This window comes from Lepidochelys kempii, chromosome 5 (assembly GCF_965140285.1).
Source record: "Lepidochelys kempii isolate rLepKem1 chromosome 5, rLepKem1.hap1, whole genome shotgun sequence".
Classification (NCBI taxonomy): domain Eukaryota; kingdom Metazoa; phylum Chordata; order Testudines; family Cheloniidae; genus Lepidochelys; species Lepidochelys kempii.
Window position 1 is genome coordinate 50,945,306 of NC_136384.1, and position 18,999 is coordinate 50,964,304.

Below are 18,999 nucleotides of genomic sequence, written 5' to 3' on the forward strand. Positions count from 1 at the left end.
TTATCCCTTCAAAGTTTTCAACTAATGGAAGAAGAAAAGGAGTACTTGTGGCACCTTAGAGACTAACCAATTTATTTGAGCATAAGCTTTCGTGAGCTACAGCTCACTTCATCGGATGCATACTGTGGAAACTGCAGAAGACATTATATACACAGAGACCATGAAACAATACCTCCTCCCACCCCACTCTCCTGCTGGTAATAGCTTATCTAAAGTGATCACTCTCCTTACAATATCTATGATAATCAAGTTGGGCCATTTCCAACACAAATCCAGGTTTTCTCACCCTCCGCCCCCACCCCCACATAAACTCACTCTCCTGCTGGTAATAGCCCATCCAAAGTGACCACTCTCTTTACAATTTTCAGAGTAACAGCCGTGTTAGTCTGTATTCGCAAAAAGAAAAGGAGTACTTGTGGCACCTTAGAGACTAACCAATTTATTAGAGCATAAGCTTTCATGAGCTACAGCTCACTTCAATCTCTCTGGTCACGCAATCACAGACATGAAGGTCGCTATCTTAAAACAAAAAAACTTCAAATCCAGACTCCAGCGAGAAACTGCTGAATTGGAATTCATTTGCAAATTGGATACTATTAATTTAGGCTTAAATAGAGACTGGGAGTGGCTAAGTCATTATGCAAGGTAGCCTGTTTCCTCTTGTTTTTCCCTACCCCCCCCCCCCCCAGATGTTCTGGTTTAACTTGGATTTAAACTTGAAGAGTGGTCAGTTTGGATGAGCTATTACCAGCAGGAGAGTGAGTTTGTGTGTGTATGGGGGTGGGGGGGATGTGAGAAAACCTGGATTTGTGCAGGAAATAGCCCAACTTGATTGTCATGCACATTGTGTAAAGAGTTGTCACTTTGGATGGGCTATCACCAGCAGGAGAGTGAATTTGTGTGGGGGGGTGGAGGGTGAGAAAACCTGGATTTGTGCTGGAAATGGCCCACCTGATGATCACTTTAGATAAGCTATTACCAGCAGGACAGTGGGGTGGGAGGAGGTATTGTTTCATATTCTCTGTGTATATATAAAGCCTGCTGCAGTTTCCACGATATGCATCTGAGGAAGTGAGCTGTAGCTCACGAAAGCTTATGCTCTAATAAATTGGTTAGTCTCTAAGGTGCCACAAGTACTCCTTTTCTTTTTACTCTCTTTACAATGTGTATGATAATCAAGGTGGGCCATTTCCAGCACAAATCCAGGTTTTCTCACCCCCCCACTGGATTTGTGCTGGAAATGGCCCACCTTGATTATCATGCACATTGTAGGGAGAGTGGTCACTTTGGATAAGCTATTACCAGCAGGAGAGTGAGTTTGTGTGTGTGTGTTTTTTGGGAAAAAAAAGGGGGTGGGGGAGTGAGAAAACCTGGATTTGTGCTGGAAATGGCCCACCTTGATTATCATACAAGAGAAATCATGCAAGAGAGAAAGATGAAAACACAGGTCTCTGTCAAACTGGGGAAAAATTCCTTCCTGACGCCACATATGATGATCAGTTAGGCCCTGAGCATGTGAGAAAGAATCAGCCAGCTGAGAGAGAGAGAATGCCACCTCAGATCACTGGCACACCCTGTTCAGTATCCCATCTCCTACCATGGCCATCTCTGATGCTTCAGAAGAAGAGACCAAAAACTCTTGCAGAAAATTTTTTTCTTGGGCAGGGCGGGAGGGGGAGGAGAGGGCATTCTTTCCTGACCTTTGCAGGTGGCTGGGTGAAGCCCTGAAGCATGAGCTTTAGGAACATAAATGAGCTCTGCCCCCTACTGACACGAGAAACCCTATCACACAACACACTCATAAATGTGTCCAGTTATTAAAAAATAAGATCAGTTAAGATAAACTCTGTAAAAAATAAATCCAGGGCTACTTTAAATAATGTTCTAAAATCACATACACAGAACTTACCTAATCTGATTTTTTCTGCTAGCTCTTGGAGTTCAGTTACTAATGCTTTCATTCGTTCATAGTTTTCCTAGATGGGGGGAAAAGGAGAGCGTTTAAACTTTAACCAACATTAATAGCACTATATTTTAATAGAGAATCATGTCACAGGAAAATGTGTTAGATACTGGTGATATCACATTGTTTGTTCCTCTTCAAAAAAGTTTATATTTTCTTCACACTAATAACAAAATTTTCACTTATCTTTTATCCAAGCATCTCAAAGTGCTTTCAAACAAGCCTCACAAGAGCTCTAGTGGAGTTAGATTCTCAGAAGACTTGTTTTATGTTTCAGTCCATCAGAAATCAGCTTATCCATAAAAGGAGGCTATGGCGGGGGAAGCGTGCTCGGGTTTTTTCCCTTAAGTTTTAAGTTTTGTTTTTAACTAATCATAATAACATACATCAGAAGGACTCAGTTCAAATGCTAGTACTCCTACTTTGTGCCAAAAGTTCATTGGTTCAAGTCCCAGCCTGAGGAGAAGTTAAAACTCAGATTCTCTATACTTATTCCAGCTGACTACTTAGGTATAAGCTAGGGCTGCCAAGCAATTAAAAAAATTAATCATGATTAATCGCACTGTTAAACAATCTGTCATTTATTTAAATATTTTGGATGTTTTTTACATTTTCAAATATATTGATTCCAACTGCAACATAGAATACAAAGTGCACAGTGCTCACTTTATATTTATTTTTGACTACAAGTATTTGCACTGTAAAAAACAAAAAAGAAATGGTATTTTTCCAATTCACCTAATACAAGTACTGTAGTGCAATCTTTTTGTCATGAAAGTTGAACTTATAAATCTAGAATTATGTACAAAAAAAATGCATTCAAAAATAAAACAATGTAAAATTTTAGAGCCTGCAAGTCCACTCAGTCCTACTTCTTGTTCAGCCAATCGCTCAGACAAATAAGTTTATTTACATTTGCAGGAGATAATACTGCCCACTTCATGTTTACAATGTCACCTGAAAGCGAGAACAGGTATTCTCATGGCACTGTTGTAGCCGTGTCGCAAGATATTTATGTGCCAGATGCGCTAAAGATTCATATGTCCCTTCATGCTTCAACCACTATTCCAGGCAACATGCATCCATACTCGAAAATTATCCAAAGCAGTGCACACCAACGCATGTTCATTTTCATTATCTGAGTCAGATGCCACCAGCAGAAGGTTGATTTTCTTTCTGGTAGTTCGGGTTCTGTAGTTTCTGCATCGGAGTGTTGCTATTGTAAGACTTCTGAAAGCATACTCCAAACCTTGTCCCTCTCAGATTTTGGAAAGCACTTCAGATTCGTAAACCTTGGGTCAAATGCTGTAGCTATCTTTAGAAATCTCACATTGGTACCTTCTTTGCGTTTTGTCAAATCTGCAGTGAAAGTGTTCTTAAAATAAACAACATGTGCTGGGTAATCATCCCAGACTGCTATAATGTGAAATATATGGCAGAATGCAGGTAAAACAAAACAAGAGACATACAATTCTCCCCCAAGGAGTTCAGTCACAAATTTAATTAACGCATTATTTTTTAATGAGCGTCATCAGCATGGAAGCATGTCCTCTGAAATGGTGGCTGAAGCACGAAGGGGCATAAAACTGTGATTAATTTTTTTAATTGTGATTAATTTTTTTGACTTAACTGCGATTAATCGACAACCCTAGTATAGGCTAAAGACACCAAGATGCTTATCAAAGAAAGAATAGAAATATCCTGGTGTCCTCAGCAACATCCCTTCTTTTAATAAAACGGGCTCTAATGTTTTTGGATGTGAGTAATCCATTAATGAGCTCATAATTACTGCCCTGTTTGCCAGGGTCACTGCACAAAATTACTATTGCAGCATACCTCAGTAATTAAAGATACTATCCCACCATATTCCAATATGGCTTTTTAAAGACTCTAATGAGAGTTGCTCTTTTTAAATATAGATAGCTTACATATACACACATATACAGGGTATAGTAGACAAAGAAAGAAGACAATAGCTATTGTGCACTCATTCATATTGAGTTATCTTATTGTTATCCAGTTAGAAAATATAGAACTCTGCTTTAATATCAATAGAACCACTCTGTTTAATTCTGAAAATGTAGAATTGTTAATCAAAGTTGTCCCCCAGATATCTAATGAGTCTCACAACAATAAGGCTTTCTCAGGTCAACACAATACCCTGACTCACTCCTTTAGTCACAGAAAGGGCACAATGGTGGTGGAGCGGAAGAGGAAAAGAAAGAGATGAAGTGCGCACATGCAGAAAACAAACAAACAAACACTAAGACAATTTTCATTTGAGTTATTTTAATTTCATACTAAGTCATAGTCTGTCGCAAAAGATCATCACATGCATTCTGAAGTTATTACTGGAAGCTGAGAAATGCATTTTAAAATATCTTTACTGAAAAGTGAAAACATATGGTCTTAATAAAGGGCTTTAAAATTTTGCCAGTCACCTAGTAGTCAGAGCTGATATAAAAGATGTGTGGGTGGAGACCCATCAGCAAGATCCAAGGACACACTTTGATTTAAAAAATCCAGCTCTCAACCCCCCCATACCAGCTCCTGAAAAAGGGTTCATATTCTTAGCAAGGTGCTTTCCTGGGACACTGCTTATATGTGCCATCTTTATTTATCACCCTTTGGCTAATAAGCAACTGATAAGACTGAAGCCTCTACCCTCAGCTGCTGGAAGAGAGATTCTCTCTTTCACGTACTACCACTCTAGAGCCTACTGGCTGCTTTGAGTATGGGGAATCTCCACAACCCTACACCCCTCCCTGCACTTTCCAGGCTCCTGGTGGGGGAGGGGGAGGAAGTGGTCTATTATGCTTCATTCCTCTTTCAGCCTTTTTCTTTATTTTTATTTTAATCCCCTCACCTTGCAAATAGCTCCAGTACCTACTTCTACTGTTCACCACTTTCCTAAATAGTAAGTACACATTGCAATTGATTATTGCTAGTTTTACTGGTGTCACAGGATTCCCAATAGCAAGCAAAAAACTGACCAGTCTTGTTAATTTCACTGCTCTGCCGCAGCAGTTGTGCAAAAGCTCTCAGCAGACTAAGGGAGACAAAACTGCATTCAGTTCACATCCAAAAGATTCTCTTTGTAGACTTATTGATTAGCTTTTTCTTTTATCAGAGAGTCTAAGGCCAGAAAGGACGACTGTGATCACCTAGTCTGACCTCCACTATAACACAGCACATAGAACAGGGGTGGCCAACCTGTGGCTCCGGAGCCACATGCGGCTCTTCAGAGGTTAATATGCGGCTTCTTGCATAAGCACTGACTCCAGGGCTGGAGCTACAGATGCTAACTTTCTAATGTGCCAGGTGGTGCTCACTGCTCAACCCCAGGCCCTGCCCCCACTCCATCCCTTCCCCCAAGGCCCCTGCCCCTTTCCCCGAGCCTGCCATGCCCTTACTTCTCTCCTCTCCCTCCCAGAGCCTCCTGTGCATGCGAAACAGCTGACTGCGGGAGGTGCTGATCCACATGGCTGCTGGTGGGCGGGAGGCACTGGGGGGGTTGATGGGGAGCTGCTGACGTATTACTGTGGCTCTTTGGCAACATATATTGGTAAATTCTGGCTCGTTCTCAGGCTCAGGTTGGCCACCCCTGACGTAGAACTTCACCAAAATAATTCCTAAAGCATATCTTTTAGAACAGGGGTTCTCAAACTTGACTGCATCGCAACCCCCGTCTGACAACAAAAATTACTTCACGACCCCAGGAGGGGGAACCGAAGCCTGAGCCCACCCAAGTCCCGCTGCCCTGAGCTGGGGGCCAAAGCCCGAGTCCCACTGCTGCAGGTGGGGGGGAGCCTGTAACTTGAGCCCCGCCGCCCAAGGCTGAAGCCCTCAGGTTTTGGCCTTCAGCAGTGGGCTTGGGGTTTGGCCACAGGTAGTGGGACTGGGGCTTTGGCCCCGGGTCCCAGCAAGTCTAGCGGCAGCCCTGGAGACCCCATTAAAACAGAGTAATGACCCACTTTGGGGTCCTGACCCACAGTTTGAGATCCGCTATTTTAGAAAAACACCTAATCTTGATGTAAGTGACAGAGAATCCAGCACGATTCTTGGTAAATTGCTTCAAGGGTTATTTACTCTGACTGTTAAAAAATTTACACTTTATTTCCAGTCTGCATTTGTCTAGTTTCAACTTCCAGCCATGGATAGTGTTATAACTTTCTCTGCTAGACTGTTCCCCATGTAGGTACGTATAGACAATAATCAAGACGCCCTTTAACTTTTTTTCCTCTGTTAAACTATATACATTTATCTCCTTGAGTCTATTACTATAAAGCATGCTTCCTAATCCTTTAATAGTTTCTTGTGGATCTCCTCTGAACCCTCTCTAATTTATCAACATCCTTCTTGAATTGTGGACACCAGGACTGGACACCATATTTCAGTGGCAGTCACACCAAGGCCAAATACAGAGGTGAAATAATCTCTCTATTTCTACTTGGGATTCCTATTTATGCATCCAAGAATTGCATTGCCCCTTTTGGCTACAGCACACTGGGAGCTCATGTCCAACTGATTATCCACTATGACCCTCAAATCTTTTTCAAAGCCACTGCTTCTCATATGAGAGTTGTCCAGCCTGTAAGTACAGCCTACCTTTTTTGTTCCCAGATGTATACATTTAGTCATATTAAAACACATATTGTTTTCTTGCACCCAGTTTACCAAGCAATCTGGATCACTCTGAATCAGTGACCTGTCCTCTTTATTATTTATCACTCCCCCAATTTGTGCATCATCTGCAATCTTTATTAGTGATGACTTTATGTTTTCTTCCAGCTCATCACTAAAAATGTTAAATAGCATAAAGCCAAGAACCAAACCCTGCAGGATCCCACTAGAAACACAGCCATTCAAGGAGGAGGATAATTCTCCATTTACAATTTTGAGCCCTATCAGTTAGCCAGCTTTTAATCCATGTTACAGGTGCTATGTGAATTTTATATTGTTCTAATTTTTTAATCAAAATATCACAAAGTAACGAGTCAAATGCCCAAACTTGTAATCTCATTAAAAAAAATAAAAATCAAGTTAGTTTGACAGGATCTATTTTTCATAAATAGACTGGCATTGTGTTGACTGGCATTAATTATATTACCCTCCTTTAATTCTTTATTAACCAAGTCCCACAGCAGCCACTATTATCTCGTCCGGGATCAAGTCAGACAGACAGCCCTACAATTATCCAGTTCATCATCCCATTTACCTTTTTTTAGATATTGGCACATTAGCTTTCTTCCAGTATTCTGAAACTTCCCCAAATTTTTAAAATGTTATAAAATAACCATCACACGTCTGTTTCATTTTTAAGCCTACGATAGTTACAACACCCCAAATCTCTGTAACTGTGATTAAGAAAAAATATTTTCTTTATTCTTTGTTTTCTTATGTGGGTCATTTGCCAGGATGCTTTCTCTCTTATTCAGTCAGTTGCCCCACATGTCTCTCTTTCACACAGTATCAGGAAAGAAAACCCCCCTTTAAAAAAAAAGTGATTGAAAAACCACAAATATTGGCAGAGGGACTTGGAAACAGATACACTAGCTGAAACTAAACTCATTTTTTAAATTGACTAGATATTGAGTTGACCACATCCCTTTAAAAGCTGCATAAACTGACAATTTAGGCCATGAACTTGCAAAGGCTTAAGCATGTAAATAATTGTATGCATATGAATTATTGAATTCAGTGGGACTACTCTTATACATAAAGACACAGGCATGCTTAAGTCTTTGCAGGAGCAGATCATTTAGCGACCCCTCCCATGCCTCCCATTTGTCAGTGGTAGAAGGGTTTTTCAGGCCACGAATTAATATATCATAAAATGGAACTACTGAGTGAATTTGAGACTTGAATATCTCCATTTTTAATCCTAGTTCTCTAACTAGAACAGTAAATCATTCTACTCTACAAAGCAGCAACAATAATACTTTTAGATCTTATCTTACGCTTTGAGCAAAATAATAAAAATTTAAAAAATAAAAGGTTGCTTTTAGCAGTATACATTATTACTTCTATCATATATTTCTGAACTTTTGTTATATAATGCTAAAAGGACATGCAAGATGCCATGCATTCTTCTCTAGAAGAAAACGGTCTTTACTTTATGACTACTATACACATCTGTTGTTAATATAACAACTTCTTGATACCACAATGCAAATCTGAGGTGGCAGAAATTACAAACTAATCCCGCAATTATTGCAAGGTTGAGACCTCTATTAGAAGCCATACTTGCAAAATGGCTACAGGATCTGGTCCTCTGGGTCTTTTTCCAGAATTTAAACTTTCCTTTTCTCTTTTTAAAATTGCCCCTCTGGTTTGTAAAATAGGTTGGCCTTCTAAATGTAAACTGTCTTGCTGAATTTACAGCCATAAAGACAAATATTAGCTAAGGGAAGTGTGACTTTCATCATTCACCTTACGCCTTCTTGTGTTTGCAGTGTTATCCCATGTAATACCTTTGTTTCAGACTGTAAGTGCCTTATAGCAGGGACCTTGGCTTTTCTGTGTTTGTAAAACATCACATACACTTACAGTGCTCTATAAGTAATTACTTCTACAAAAATGTAAACACTGTTTGCCACCTTACTGCATGAATGACGTAACAGATGTATCCAAGTAAATGTGCTTGTCCAGTATAGCTGGATGTACCTGGCCTGTCTTGACATCCCATAGGAAACTGCTGCCAAAATACATGAACATTTGAAAAAATAGTGAAAAGTTTGTTTAAAAAAAAAAAATACTGAGTCAGGTCTCATTTTTACTTTGAATTCTGAGGGCACACGCAGATGGCTAATGCCAATTTAGTTGCCTAAAGTAAAAAGTAACTATTGAACACTTACAATATTTCTGACTCGTTTGGTTTATCATATATACACTTACTAAAGTGTCACTGTCAGCTGTTTTGTCCCCAAATTTACATTTTGCAAAACAAAACCTAAGATTAATGGAAATCTTTCTATAACATATTTTTGTTTGGTTGGCTGGTTCAGTTTTTTGTTTTGTTGTTTGGGGATTTTTTTTATCCCAACGGAAAGATTTTAAAATAAATGCATATTCCCCTGCAAGGTTTGCAACCCACATACTACAGCACTATGAATCAAAAAGTGCAAGTGATTGATTTTCAGTGTTCAAGCTGGGGGAAAATGCATGTACACAAACAGTTTAACTGGTAAAAAGTAAATTGAATCCTAACATGTACAGTTTTAAGTAATCTAAGTTTACTAGTACACAGTTTTGTTTGCAGTGTGATGAAGTTAACAATGCCCTTTTAAAATGATGCACAGATTAGCCAATTTGCATCAACCCAAACTTCCGATCCTTTCCAAAATAAGGATATTTTTACGTATTTCCTCCTTGTTTACTGCAGATACTAACTGACTTAGTAAAAACATTGCTCACTCCCTCAATTCACATTTAATTTCCAAGCGAAGCATTGCTTCCAGCTTTGAATACATCAGTCAACGCCTTCTAAGGCACACTAGCTCTCCCTCTCTGTTTCATGAGCGAAGCGATCTATCAGAGGTATTACTGTAGGATCTCCTGAACAAAGCTCATTTACTCAAGCTATACCGAGGGATCGGAATCTGGCCATTTGTCCGAAGAGATCCCTTTGCAGAAGAGTGGGAGCTATGGAAAAAAGGACGTTTCATGTGCGACCTTAGATTGGAAGCTGCTTGGAGCTGTGGCCACCTGCTCCTGAAAGCCTGAGGCGCTCCTGGCACCTAGCGGGCGCTACCCCCCATTATATAAAGAATAACCGGAGATGTAGGTTTGCGGGGAGAGGGCAGGGAGACGTTCCTCCCCCCACGTTTCCCCTTTCTCGGCGTCTCCCTGAGGCGGCGTAGGGCGAGGGCTGACACCATGTGTGCGGCCTCGCAGGGGGAGCGCTAGCCCGGGGCGCAGCCGAGTAGCAGGGGCCAGACAGTCTTCGCAGTTTTCGATGGGAGCAGGCGCGGGGCCCAGACAAGCCCCAGAGCCCGGCCTGGTGGCGAGGCTGCCCCGGCCCGGCCTACCTGGTAGAGCGGGGAGCCGGCGTCAGGCTGCGAGCCCACCGCGGCCACCCTGTCCCCGTGGTACGCGCGGGCCAGAGTCGCGGCCGGGCGGCAGAGCCGCAGCCCCAGCCGCCACTTCAGGCCCGACAGCATCGCGGCGCGGAAGCTCCGGGCACGGGGGCGGAAGCGGCAGCTTCCCCGGCCTGCAGCCGGCTGCCCCGCCACTCCCCCCCGCAGCAGCCAATGGAAAGCGCGGGGCCGAGCTGCGGCCTCCGGAGGTTGCTGCTGCTGCTGCTGCTGAGGTCTGAGCCGCCTGCGGCATCGCTCGGGGTAGGGCGGTCGCCCAGGGCCCGGCCGCGCCCCGCAGGCGTGTGGGAGACAGGGGCCCCGGGGCTGCCGGCCCCTCACACGCCTGCCGGGCCCCGTCTGCCCAGAACTGCGCCCACTGAGCTGCAGCTCCGCAGCGCCCCGTGGCAGGGACTTCCCTACACCCCCCCCCATGGAGGTGTTTACCCCTCCCCCAGAATTTCCCCAGCACCCCACCCGCGGTTTTGTGAACTAGTTACAGGCAGTGTTGCCAGTTCAGTGATTGTTTGCAAATGTGAATTGAAATTGAAACATTAATACACACTTTAAAAGCATATACAGTGTATGATAAAATGCGTGTGTCTGAAAAAGTATAATAGATCTGAAAAGTATGAACATAGACTAGCTTCCTTGTACAGCTGTCATTTTTATGACCATGTCAGTGCATTCATTTCAGTGATGTGAGCCAACCTAATAATTTCAAATTATGATTTGTAAGCAAAGTCTAAATGAGCTCTCCCTGACAGCTGGTGATGAGCTGGGAGCTGGAGGGAAAGGCTTCAGAACCAGATTGTATTTACATTCACACCTAATCTACATAAGTATCCAGCAAACAGAGCTATGTTGCCCAACTGATAGATTGGCTGGGGTTGGGTTACAAATCACTTGAATGCGGGGGGCATAAAGAAATGTTGTTCTTATTGTATGAGTAAAGGGTGGTAGAACTGTACTTAGCCTCTGCTGAATGAGGGTATGGGAGGGGGGGAAACAGGTGTTTTGCTTAATAATCTGCCTGAGTCACAAGTACTATTTGACCTGCCCCACTCTCCTGTTTAAAGACAGAGCTGATTAGGCTCCATGGATAGTCTTTGATTCTGTTAAGTGACCACTACAGGTGAAATCACTGATAATCAGGTCTAAGTGCTTAGACGGGCTGTGGGACAGTGTTTCTGTGGAAGAGACAGCCCAGTCTGCACTAGGAGCAAGGTTTCCTCACTGAGAGCTCAGCAGAAATCACTGAGAGCTGGGTGGAATCTCAAGAGACCAACTTGCAGATGCCACAGTGGCAGCAGAAGGTGATGGCACAGGGCCATTGGCAACAGAGCGATGGAGTGAACTCTGGCACAATGAACAACCGTGGCCAAAGTGAACAGTGAGCAGCTGGAGGAAGGTGCAAGGTGCCTTCTTGCCCCCCACCTGGGAGGTGAACTCATATGAAAGCACCTCTGAACTCAGAGTCTCCACTGACCAAGGACACAACCAGTGAGTGTTAATGAGACTGTTAAGAATGCTGGAGACACAACACAGTTCATGCAAACAAACATGGCTGTGGCATTATACTTTCTATTTAAGCAAGAGATACCACACACTACAAACTGGAGGCCCATGTTAAGTGCATTGTCACTTGTTCATCCTGAAGTTGAACACTGGTTTCCAAACAAGACCAGCAAATGCTCACTGTCTTTCTGCAAGAAACTCGACTGGCTAGACGCACGTGGTGCAACAGTGAAAGACTCAACAGTTGAAAAAGTGAAGAACCCTCTCACCACATTCAAAAAATGTGCATATATGGCTGATGAATGTACCAGTGCAAATGTTCATCAAGTATTAAGTCATTGTGTACGTTATCTTGATGTCAGTGGTAAGCCAGTAGATGCATTTCTAGATGTTCAAGTTATAGAAGACAGATTGGCTGCATCTGTGACAACCCACATCTTAGAGTTAAATGCTTGTCGTCAACTGGACCCCAAATAGATGGCTGCTTGTGCATCTGATGGAGCTGCAAACTTCTCTGGAAGACATTGTGGAGCACAAGCTTTGCTCAGAGAAAAGTGTAACCCTTGTCTCTCCTATACGCACTGTAGAGGTCATCTACTCCAACTAGCGCTAGTACGAGCTGCAGGCTCTTCAAAAGACTTTTGAAAAGCTATAAATTTGTCTTCATTATATTTTTTTCAGCAAGAGTCCAGAAAGACTGAATATCTTGGAAAACATAGAGGATACACTGGGACTGAAGTTCAAATTAGTCCAACCTGGGAAAACCCTCTGGCTTTCTCATGAGTGATCCTTGGCTGTCTTAAAATTACTCCAGCCATTGTTACTGGCTTTGGAAAGTATCTACTAAGATGGGATGGATCTAAGTAGTGAAGCTGGTGGATTACTTTTGCTACTATGTTCAGAGAAGACTATTGCCATTCTCTCTCTTGTAAGTCTACTGTTGAAACCATTTGGGTCATTAAACAATGCCATCCAGGCATCTGCTACAACAGTAGTAGATCTTTGTCCAGCAACAGAAGCTACATTTGGATCAATCAGAGAGTTATCCATTGAAAAAGTACTGGAAGAAGCAAAGACTTCAGTCCAGAAGTTGACTAATGGAGGCATTTATATTGAATTCTTAATTTAAGAGGACAAGAAGTGTTTGTTAAGACAACTGAAAAAGTACACAGACTTGATTCTTAAAAATCTACAATAGCGACTTCTAGATTCTACTCAACCTCTACGTAGCTTTTACAGATCCCTGTCTTATAAAACACCGACAGTTGAGTGGAGTGAGGTACTACCAGCAGGGGAGCTGCCATGTGCTCAGGACAGAATAGAGAATTTGAACACAGAGTGGAATATCATACAATGAATTAAAGAAGATTTGACTTCAGCTTCTTTTTTATCATCACTAGTAGCTCAACCCAATCTTTATGCTATGTTTCCTGGGCTGAAAGAAGTAGGAATTCATCTCTTGCTGCTCCCAGTCACAACAGCCACAGTTGAGCATTCTTTTTCATCATTGAATAGAATTTTGTATGTTGAAAGAAGTCGCTTTCTGCCTGATCATGTGAATGAACTAACGAGCATATCAATTGAAGGAATGGAAGTACTGGATGTACGAGAAGCCACCAAAGATGAATGCATTGCATTCAAGAAGTTCATTAACAGAGTTGTGCAAAATTATAACAAGAAACCAAGAAGGATGTAGATGTAGTGCTTCATAGAAGGCTTGAGTAGCCAACTTTAATTGGGGTGATGATTTTAAAATCTAATAAAATGGTCATGAAACATTTTTCAGTTTTTACTATGGTGCCATAGAGCCCACCTTCACCCTCACGCTCTCACCCCTCATCGGCCCTGACACCCGCCCCCCCCATTTCAATTCCTGAAAACACTGTGTGTGCTAGAACCTCAAACTCAGCCTAAATCCAGGGCCTGCCAGTTACTAATGAACTATTTAAATCTGCCCATTTGTGGGGTTAGACGAGAGCCTTGCCTAAACTCCCCTCACCTACCACTGCAGGCAGCAGCAGCAGATTGGAAGCAAGACTTAGAACATGAAGCTAAGACCACAAGGTTTTGAACAGACCCCTCTCATCGACCTCTCACCTTTGCTAGTTTAGGCATCTTCCACACCTAACTGGTGGCTTTTGTGAATTAGGGTCTAAGACACTTGTCTCTCCCCATTCATTTATAGCAGGGGATCTCAAACTGGGGGTTGGGACCTCTCAGGGGTCACAAGGTTATTACGGGGGGGGGGAGGGTCGTGAGCTCTCAGCCTCCATCCCAAACCCCGCTTTGAATCCAGCATTTATAATGGTGTAAAATATATTAAAAAGTGTTTTTAACTTATAAGGGGGGGTCGTACTCAGAAGCTTGCTATGTGAAAGAGGTCACCAGTACAAAAAGTTGGAAAACCACTGATTTATAGGGAGCTTTGGCACCAAACTCAAGTTTTGTAAATTGCTGTGATTTTCCTAGACACCCAGAAGTTAGGCACTGTGACACTCGGCATCGGCATGCCTATGTATCTGTGACCAGAGCCTTAAAATAATAAGGTAAAGGCAGATATCTCGTTAAGGGAAAGCCTTTAAAACTGAGCAGCAGGGACTAAAGATTATCCCAGAGACAAGGAAAGAAACATTGATTTGGGCTGTGAAAGCTTTAAATCGGGGTGGGGACCCTTTTTTCTATTAGGGGCCACTGACCCCCAGAAAAAAAAATCAGTCACAGGCCACACACAGTCCCGCAGAGGGGCATGGAGGCTCGGGGGTTCCCCTAGGCTCTCGGGTGGGGCCAGAAATGAGGGGTTCACAGTGCAGGAGGGGGCTCTGGCCTGGGAGGAGGTGAGGGCTCTGGCTGGGGGTGTGGGCGCTGAGGGATTTGGGGTGCAGGAAGGGGCTCCAGGCTTGGGGCAAGGGGTTTGGAATGTGGGAGCAGGATCAGGGTTGGGGCAGAGGGTTGGGGTGCAGGGTCTGGGAGGGAGTTAGGGTGCAGGAGGGGGTTCAGACCTGGGGTTGGGGTGGGGGTGCAGGGTCTGAGAAGGAGTTAGGGTGTAGGAGGGGGTTCAGAACTAGGGCAGGGGGTTGGGGTGCAGATGCAGGATCTGGGAGGGAGTTAGGGTGTGGGAGGGGGTTCTGACCTGGGGCAGGGGGTTCAGGCTCCAGCCAGGCAGCGCTTACCTCAGGCAGCTCCTGGTCAGTGGTGCAGCAGGGCTAAGGCAGGCTCCCTGCCTGCCGGGGCTCTGCGCTGCTCCCAGAGCGGCCGCTATGTCCAGCCCGGAGGTAGAGAGGCCGGGGGCTCTGCGCAGTGTGTGCTGCCCATGCTCACAGGTGCCACCCCGCAGCTCCCATTGCCCATGCTGTGGGTGGGGGCAGTGCTTGGAGCTTCCCTGATCACCCCTACTCCTAGCGGCCGCAGGAACATGCTGGTTGCTGCCAGGAGTTGTACGGAGCCGACTAGACTTCTGGCAACCTGGCGAGCTGGGGTGACGGGGAGCAAGGGATCAACTTCCCATAATGCAATGTTCTCCATCCCAAAATATCTTCTGTAGTCCCTAATTTTCATGCCTATTTTCAATTTCCCATGATCCCATGCTAGACTCTGCCAATTCTAACAGAAGCATGGAGCCTGCACAGTTCTGAATGATTGTCATGAGCTTTACAAGCATAGGACACATGATCCTACAGTATTTGCAGAGCCAAAAGACATGCAGGGAAACATGATGATTTCTTGGCGGAGTGATTGCCATGGGACATAGCACAAACCAATTCATGTTTGTTGGTGTTGGTCACGGAGCAGCTGCAGGTAGTGAAGCACCGCTTCTGGACCTAAGAAATGAGCACTGATTGGTGGGATTGCATCATAATGTGGGTTTGGGATGACAAGTAGTGGCTACACAACTTTCAGATGCATCTATATTGCTGGATCTGTGTGCCTAGCTTGCCCAGCAATCCAATGCATGGACACCAAACTGCAAGCTGCACTGAAAGTTGAGAAGCAAGTAGTGATCACACTATGAAAACTTGCAATGCTGGATTGCTACTGAGCAATTGTAGAGTTGAAAAATCCCATAGTCATGCAAGCATGTAGGGCCATTAATTGTCTCCTGCTATGCAGGACTGTGATTCAGCAGTGTGGAGGACATAGTGGATGGTTTTGCAGCTATGGACTTCCTGAACTGAAGTGGAGCAACAGCCAGTGTACACATCCCTCTTTTGGCCCCAGAGTACATCAACATAAAAGTCTACTTTTACATGGTTAAGCAACCACTGGTGGATCATCGTGGATGCTTCATTGACATCAATGTTGGCAAGTCAGAGAAGGTGCATGACATTCACATCTTTAAGAATGCAGGACTGTTCAGAAAACTACAAGGGACCTTCTTTCCCAACCCGCCGAATACCATTGGTGATGTTGAAATGCCAGTAGCAATCCTAGGGGACCAGCCTACCCCTTACATCACTGGCTCATGAAGCCACTCAACAGCATCAAGGAGAGATTCAACTACAGGCTCAGCAGGTGCAGAATGATAGCTGAATGAGCTTTTGGTAGATTGAAAGGGTGCGGCGTCATTTATTTGTCAGAATGGATCTCAATGCAAAAAATATCCCAATCGTTATAGCTGCCTGCTGTGTCCTGCATAACATCTGTGAAGCAAAGGGGGGGAAGTTCCCACCTGGGTGAAGGGCACAGGTTGACCAGCTGTCTGCTGAGTTTGAACAGCCAGACATAAGGGCTATCAGAAGAGCTCAGCGTAGAGCTATACAGCTCAAGGCGGCTTTGAAAAAGCATTTGAACAAGTAATGTGTTGTGGGGCACTGGCCCTGCAACTGGGGGGCCTGTTAGGAATTGTGTGGTGCTGGCTGCACATTTGTCACTGCCAGTGCAGCTAGTAATGTTGAGGTGTTTGCTGTACACTTATAACGACTACATTGTTTGCCACTGGGTTGGGAGTGTACAAGACCATTACTTTCACTGCCAGCAGGCATTGTACACTATATGTTGTAAACTGGTAAAGATGAATCACTTTCAAAATAAAAGTTTTGATTTACAAAAATAGCATTGAACACGCTGCAGAACATAATAGTAAATACTGTGATGCTGGCAAACCTGTGCCAGCTCATTCCGAAGCCCCACATAGATTCAGCTGGTGTGTTAGTATAGATCAAAGTGACTGTTAAATGTATAAGTAGTATTTGGTGTTTAAACTTAATATAAACTAATGGGATGTTACATGCTTTGTTTTCACTTATTTGTATCCTGTTACAATGTGTAAAGATCTACATTGTGTCTACACCTGTAACTAAATAACCAATCATATGAGAAAGAAGCCTTGTGGAATGCAAATGAATGCAAATGAAGAATTCTAACAGAAAAGAGCTAATTTCAAAGCAAGTGGTCATTGTGTTTGATGATTGGAGGTCAAAGACTCAACAGCATTCCTCACTGAGTCAAAGGAAAAGCCCACAGGGGTAGTGACACTGTCATCTTGTTTTCTGTGAAAAGAAGCTATAAGTATGGATTCAAGAAAAGATCCGGGATCTCTGGACTGTTTGGGCTCTTACAAGGAAGTGTACCAGATGCAAAGCAGAGATCCCCACAGACAATCTGGGTACCCTAAAAAGACTTTAGGGAAACTGGGAGTTTATTACGTCACTGCCACATTTGAAATTACAAACTGTGACTCACCTGTACATATAATTTACCTGCTTTAACCACTCAATAACTCTCACTTCCTTTTCTTAGCTAACAAACTTTAGTTAACTACATAATCGACTACCAATGTTGTCTTTGGTGTAAGATCTAGAGTACCAGTTGATCTGGGGTAAGTGACTGGTCTCTTGGGACTGGGAGCAACCTTAATGTGATGTGATTTCTGGTTTAAGTGACCTTTTATCACAAAGCCCAGTTTGTCTGGGTGAAAAGATAGACTGGAGAGGCTAACAGGACTGTCTGACTCCATGGTAAGACTGTTACAGTGATCCAGGAGTTCACTTCTGGTGAAATCTAAATTATAGAACACACCATCAGTTTGAAGCGTCTGCCCCATTTTCTGACAGTCTGTCCTAAGATAGGCACTCTCAGTTGTGAGCCACTCCACACACCATGACAAATACATTTTAACTTATATTTTTAGAACCTAAACAAACAAACAAAGGGAAAGGAAAATTGATGGCCAGTGTAGCTACACATACCTCAACCATGGCTCTCACAGGTCAGTGTATATGGCGCTGTGGTTGTCCATGCTTTCCCACTGTGTGGAGTGGAAGGGGTAGGTGTGTTGGCCCTGCAGCCATGTGGAATGCTGAGGAAGGGGTAAAGAGATGCTATGCTGAAGTTCTCCACCAATTGCAATGACAGTTGAGCCCAAGATTGTTGAATCTAGAGGTCCACAAGAGTCTGCAGCACCTGCATTTGTTGTTGTTGTATCCTGGTGCATCGCCCTCTCCTTTTCCTGTTGGAGCTCCTGGGCCTCTCTCATCTCCACTCTTTCCTTTTCCAGGCTGTCTCCAATATTCACCCTGCAGACCATCTATTCAAGATCTGATGCAGCAAAGAACATGTCATCCCACATCCTCTTTCTCGTCCTTATGTGGGTGAGTTGTTCTGCTGGCATGGAAGGTGTACCCCTCCTGGCTGCAGCTACAGATACTATGTTGACAATGATGTCTCCGTGTTATGTACAGAAAGCAAAACTTAAGATTCATAAATCTCTCCTTGTCTTGATCTCCTAAAGTGTGAAACAAGATATGCTTATTTGCCCTTCCGCTTTGGAATGCTTGATCAAGACACAGCTGAGAGCCATGGTGACTGTGACCCATCAGTGGGGAGGGAAATAGAGAGGGAATTGCTGGGATGCATGAAACTGAGTATAGGGCACTGGGACTGAAGAATGGCAACATTTTCCAGTGATAGTGGTTGTTTAAGCTGATATCTCATGCCTGGGGGTGACAAAGGCAGAGAAAGCACAACTGCTGCTGACATCCTGAAGTTGCCTAGGCCCATATGTTACTAGCCTGTTTAAGGCAATGGTGTCACACTGTCTAGAATAGCTCACAACCATGAGTGCCTACCACAGAGCAGATTGTCAAAAACAGGTCAGAAACCCCAAGCTGGTTGTATGTTCTATAATTAGATTTCACCAGTAACAAAACCAGGTATGTTCTATAATTAGATTTAACCAGAACTCCTGGATCACTGTACTAGTCTTACCATGGAGTCACAGATGGTCCTCTTGGGGTCTCCAGTCTATCTTGCTACCCAGGAAGCTGGGCTTAGTGATAAATGGTCGCTTATATTAAAAAAAAAAAATCAAAGTATTCAGGTTACACCCAGTCCCAAGAGACCAGTCACTCCGGATCGATTTGCATCCTAATTCTCATTCCCAAAGACAACACTGGTAGCCAATTATGTAGTAAACTAACTGAAGCTTTATTAGCTAAGAAAAAGGAA

The 18,999-nt window shown here is 43.6% G+C and overlaps 1 protein-coding gene and 1 long non-coding RNA gene across 3 annotated transcripts in view; one reads left to right on the forward strand and one right to left on the reverse strand.

Moving 5' to 3' along the window:
- The window catches only part of MCCC2 (methylcrotonyl-CoA carboxylase subunit 2), a 91,577-nt gene extending 81,113 nt beyond the window's left edge, over positions 1-10,464 (reverse strand). Inside the window, exons 1-3 of one of the 2 annotated variants that reach the window (XM_073344321.2) lie at positions 9,994-10,464; positions 8,568-8,660; positions 1,910-1,976 (exon numbers count right to left, since the gene is read on the reverse strand). In XM_073344321.2, coding sequence (XP_073200422.2) covers positions 1,910-1,976; positions 8,568-8,660; positions 9,994-10,125 — 292 coding nt within the window. In that variant the 5' untranslated portion in view covers positions 10,126-10,464. The remainder of the gene's footprint in view (positions 1-1,909; positions 1,977-8,567; positions 8,661-9,993) is intronic. The other variant, XM_073344319.2, reaches the window with a different exon arrangement.
- Positions 9,461-18,999, forward strand: part of LOC140911392 (uncharacterized) — a 53,808-nt gene continuing 44,269 nt past the window's right edge. The window contains exons 1-2 of the long non-coding RNA XR_012158933.2: positions 9,461-10,274; positions 18,050-18,143. This is a non-coding gene — a long non-coding RNA (uncharacterized LOC140911392). The remainder of the gene's footprint in view (positions 10,275-18,049; positions 18,144-18,999) is intronic.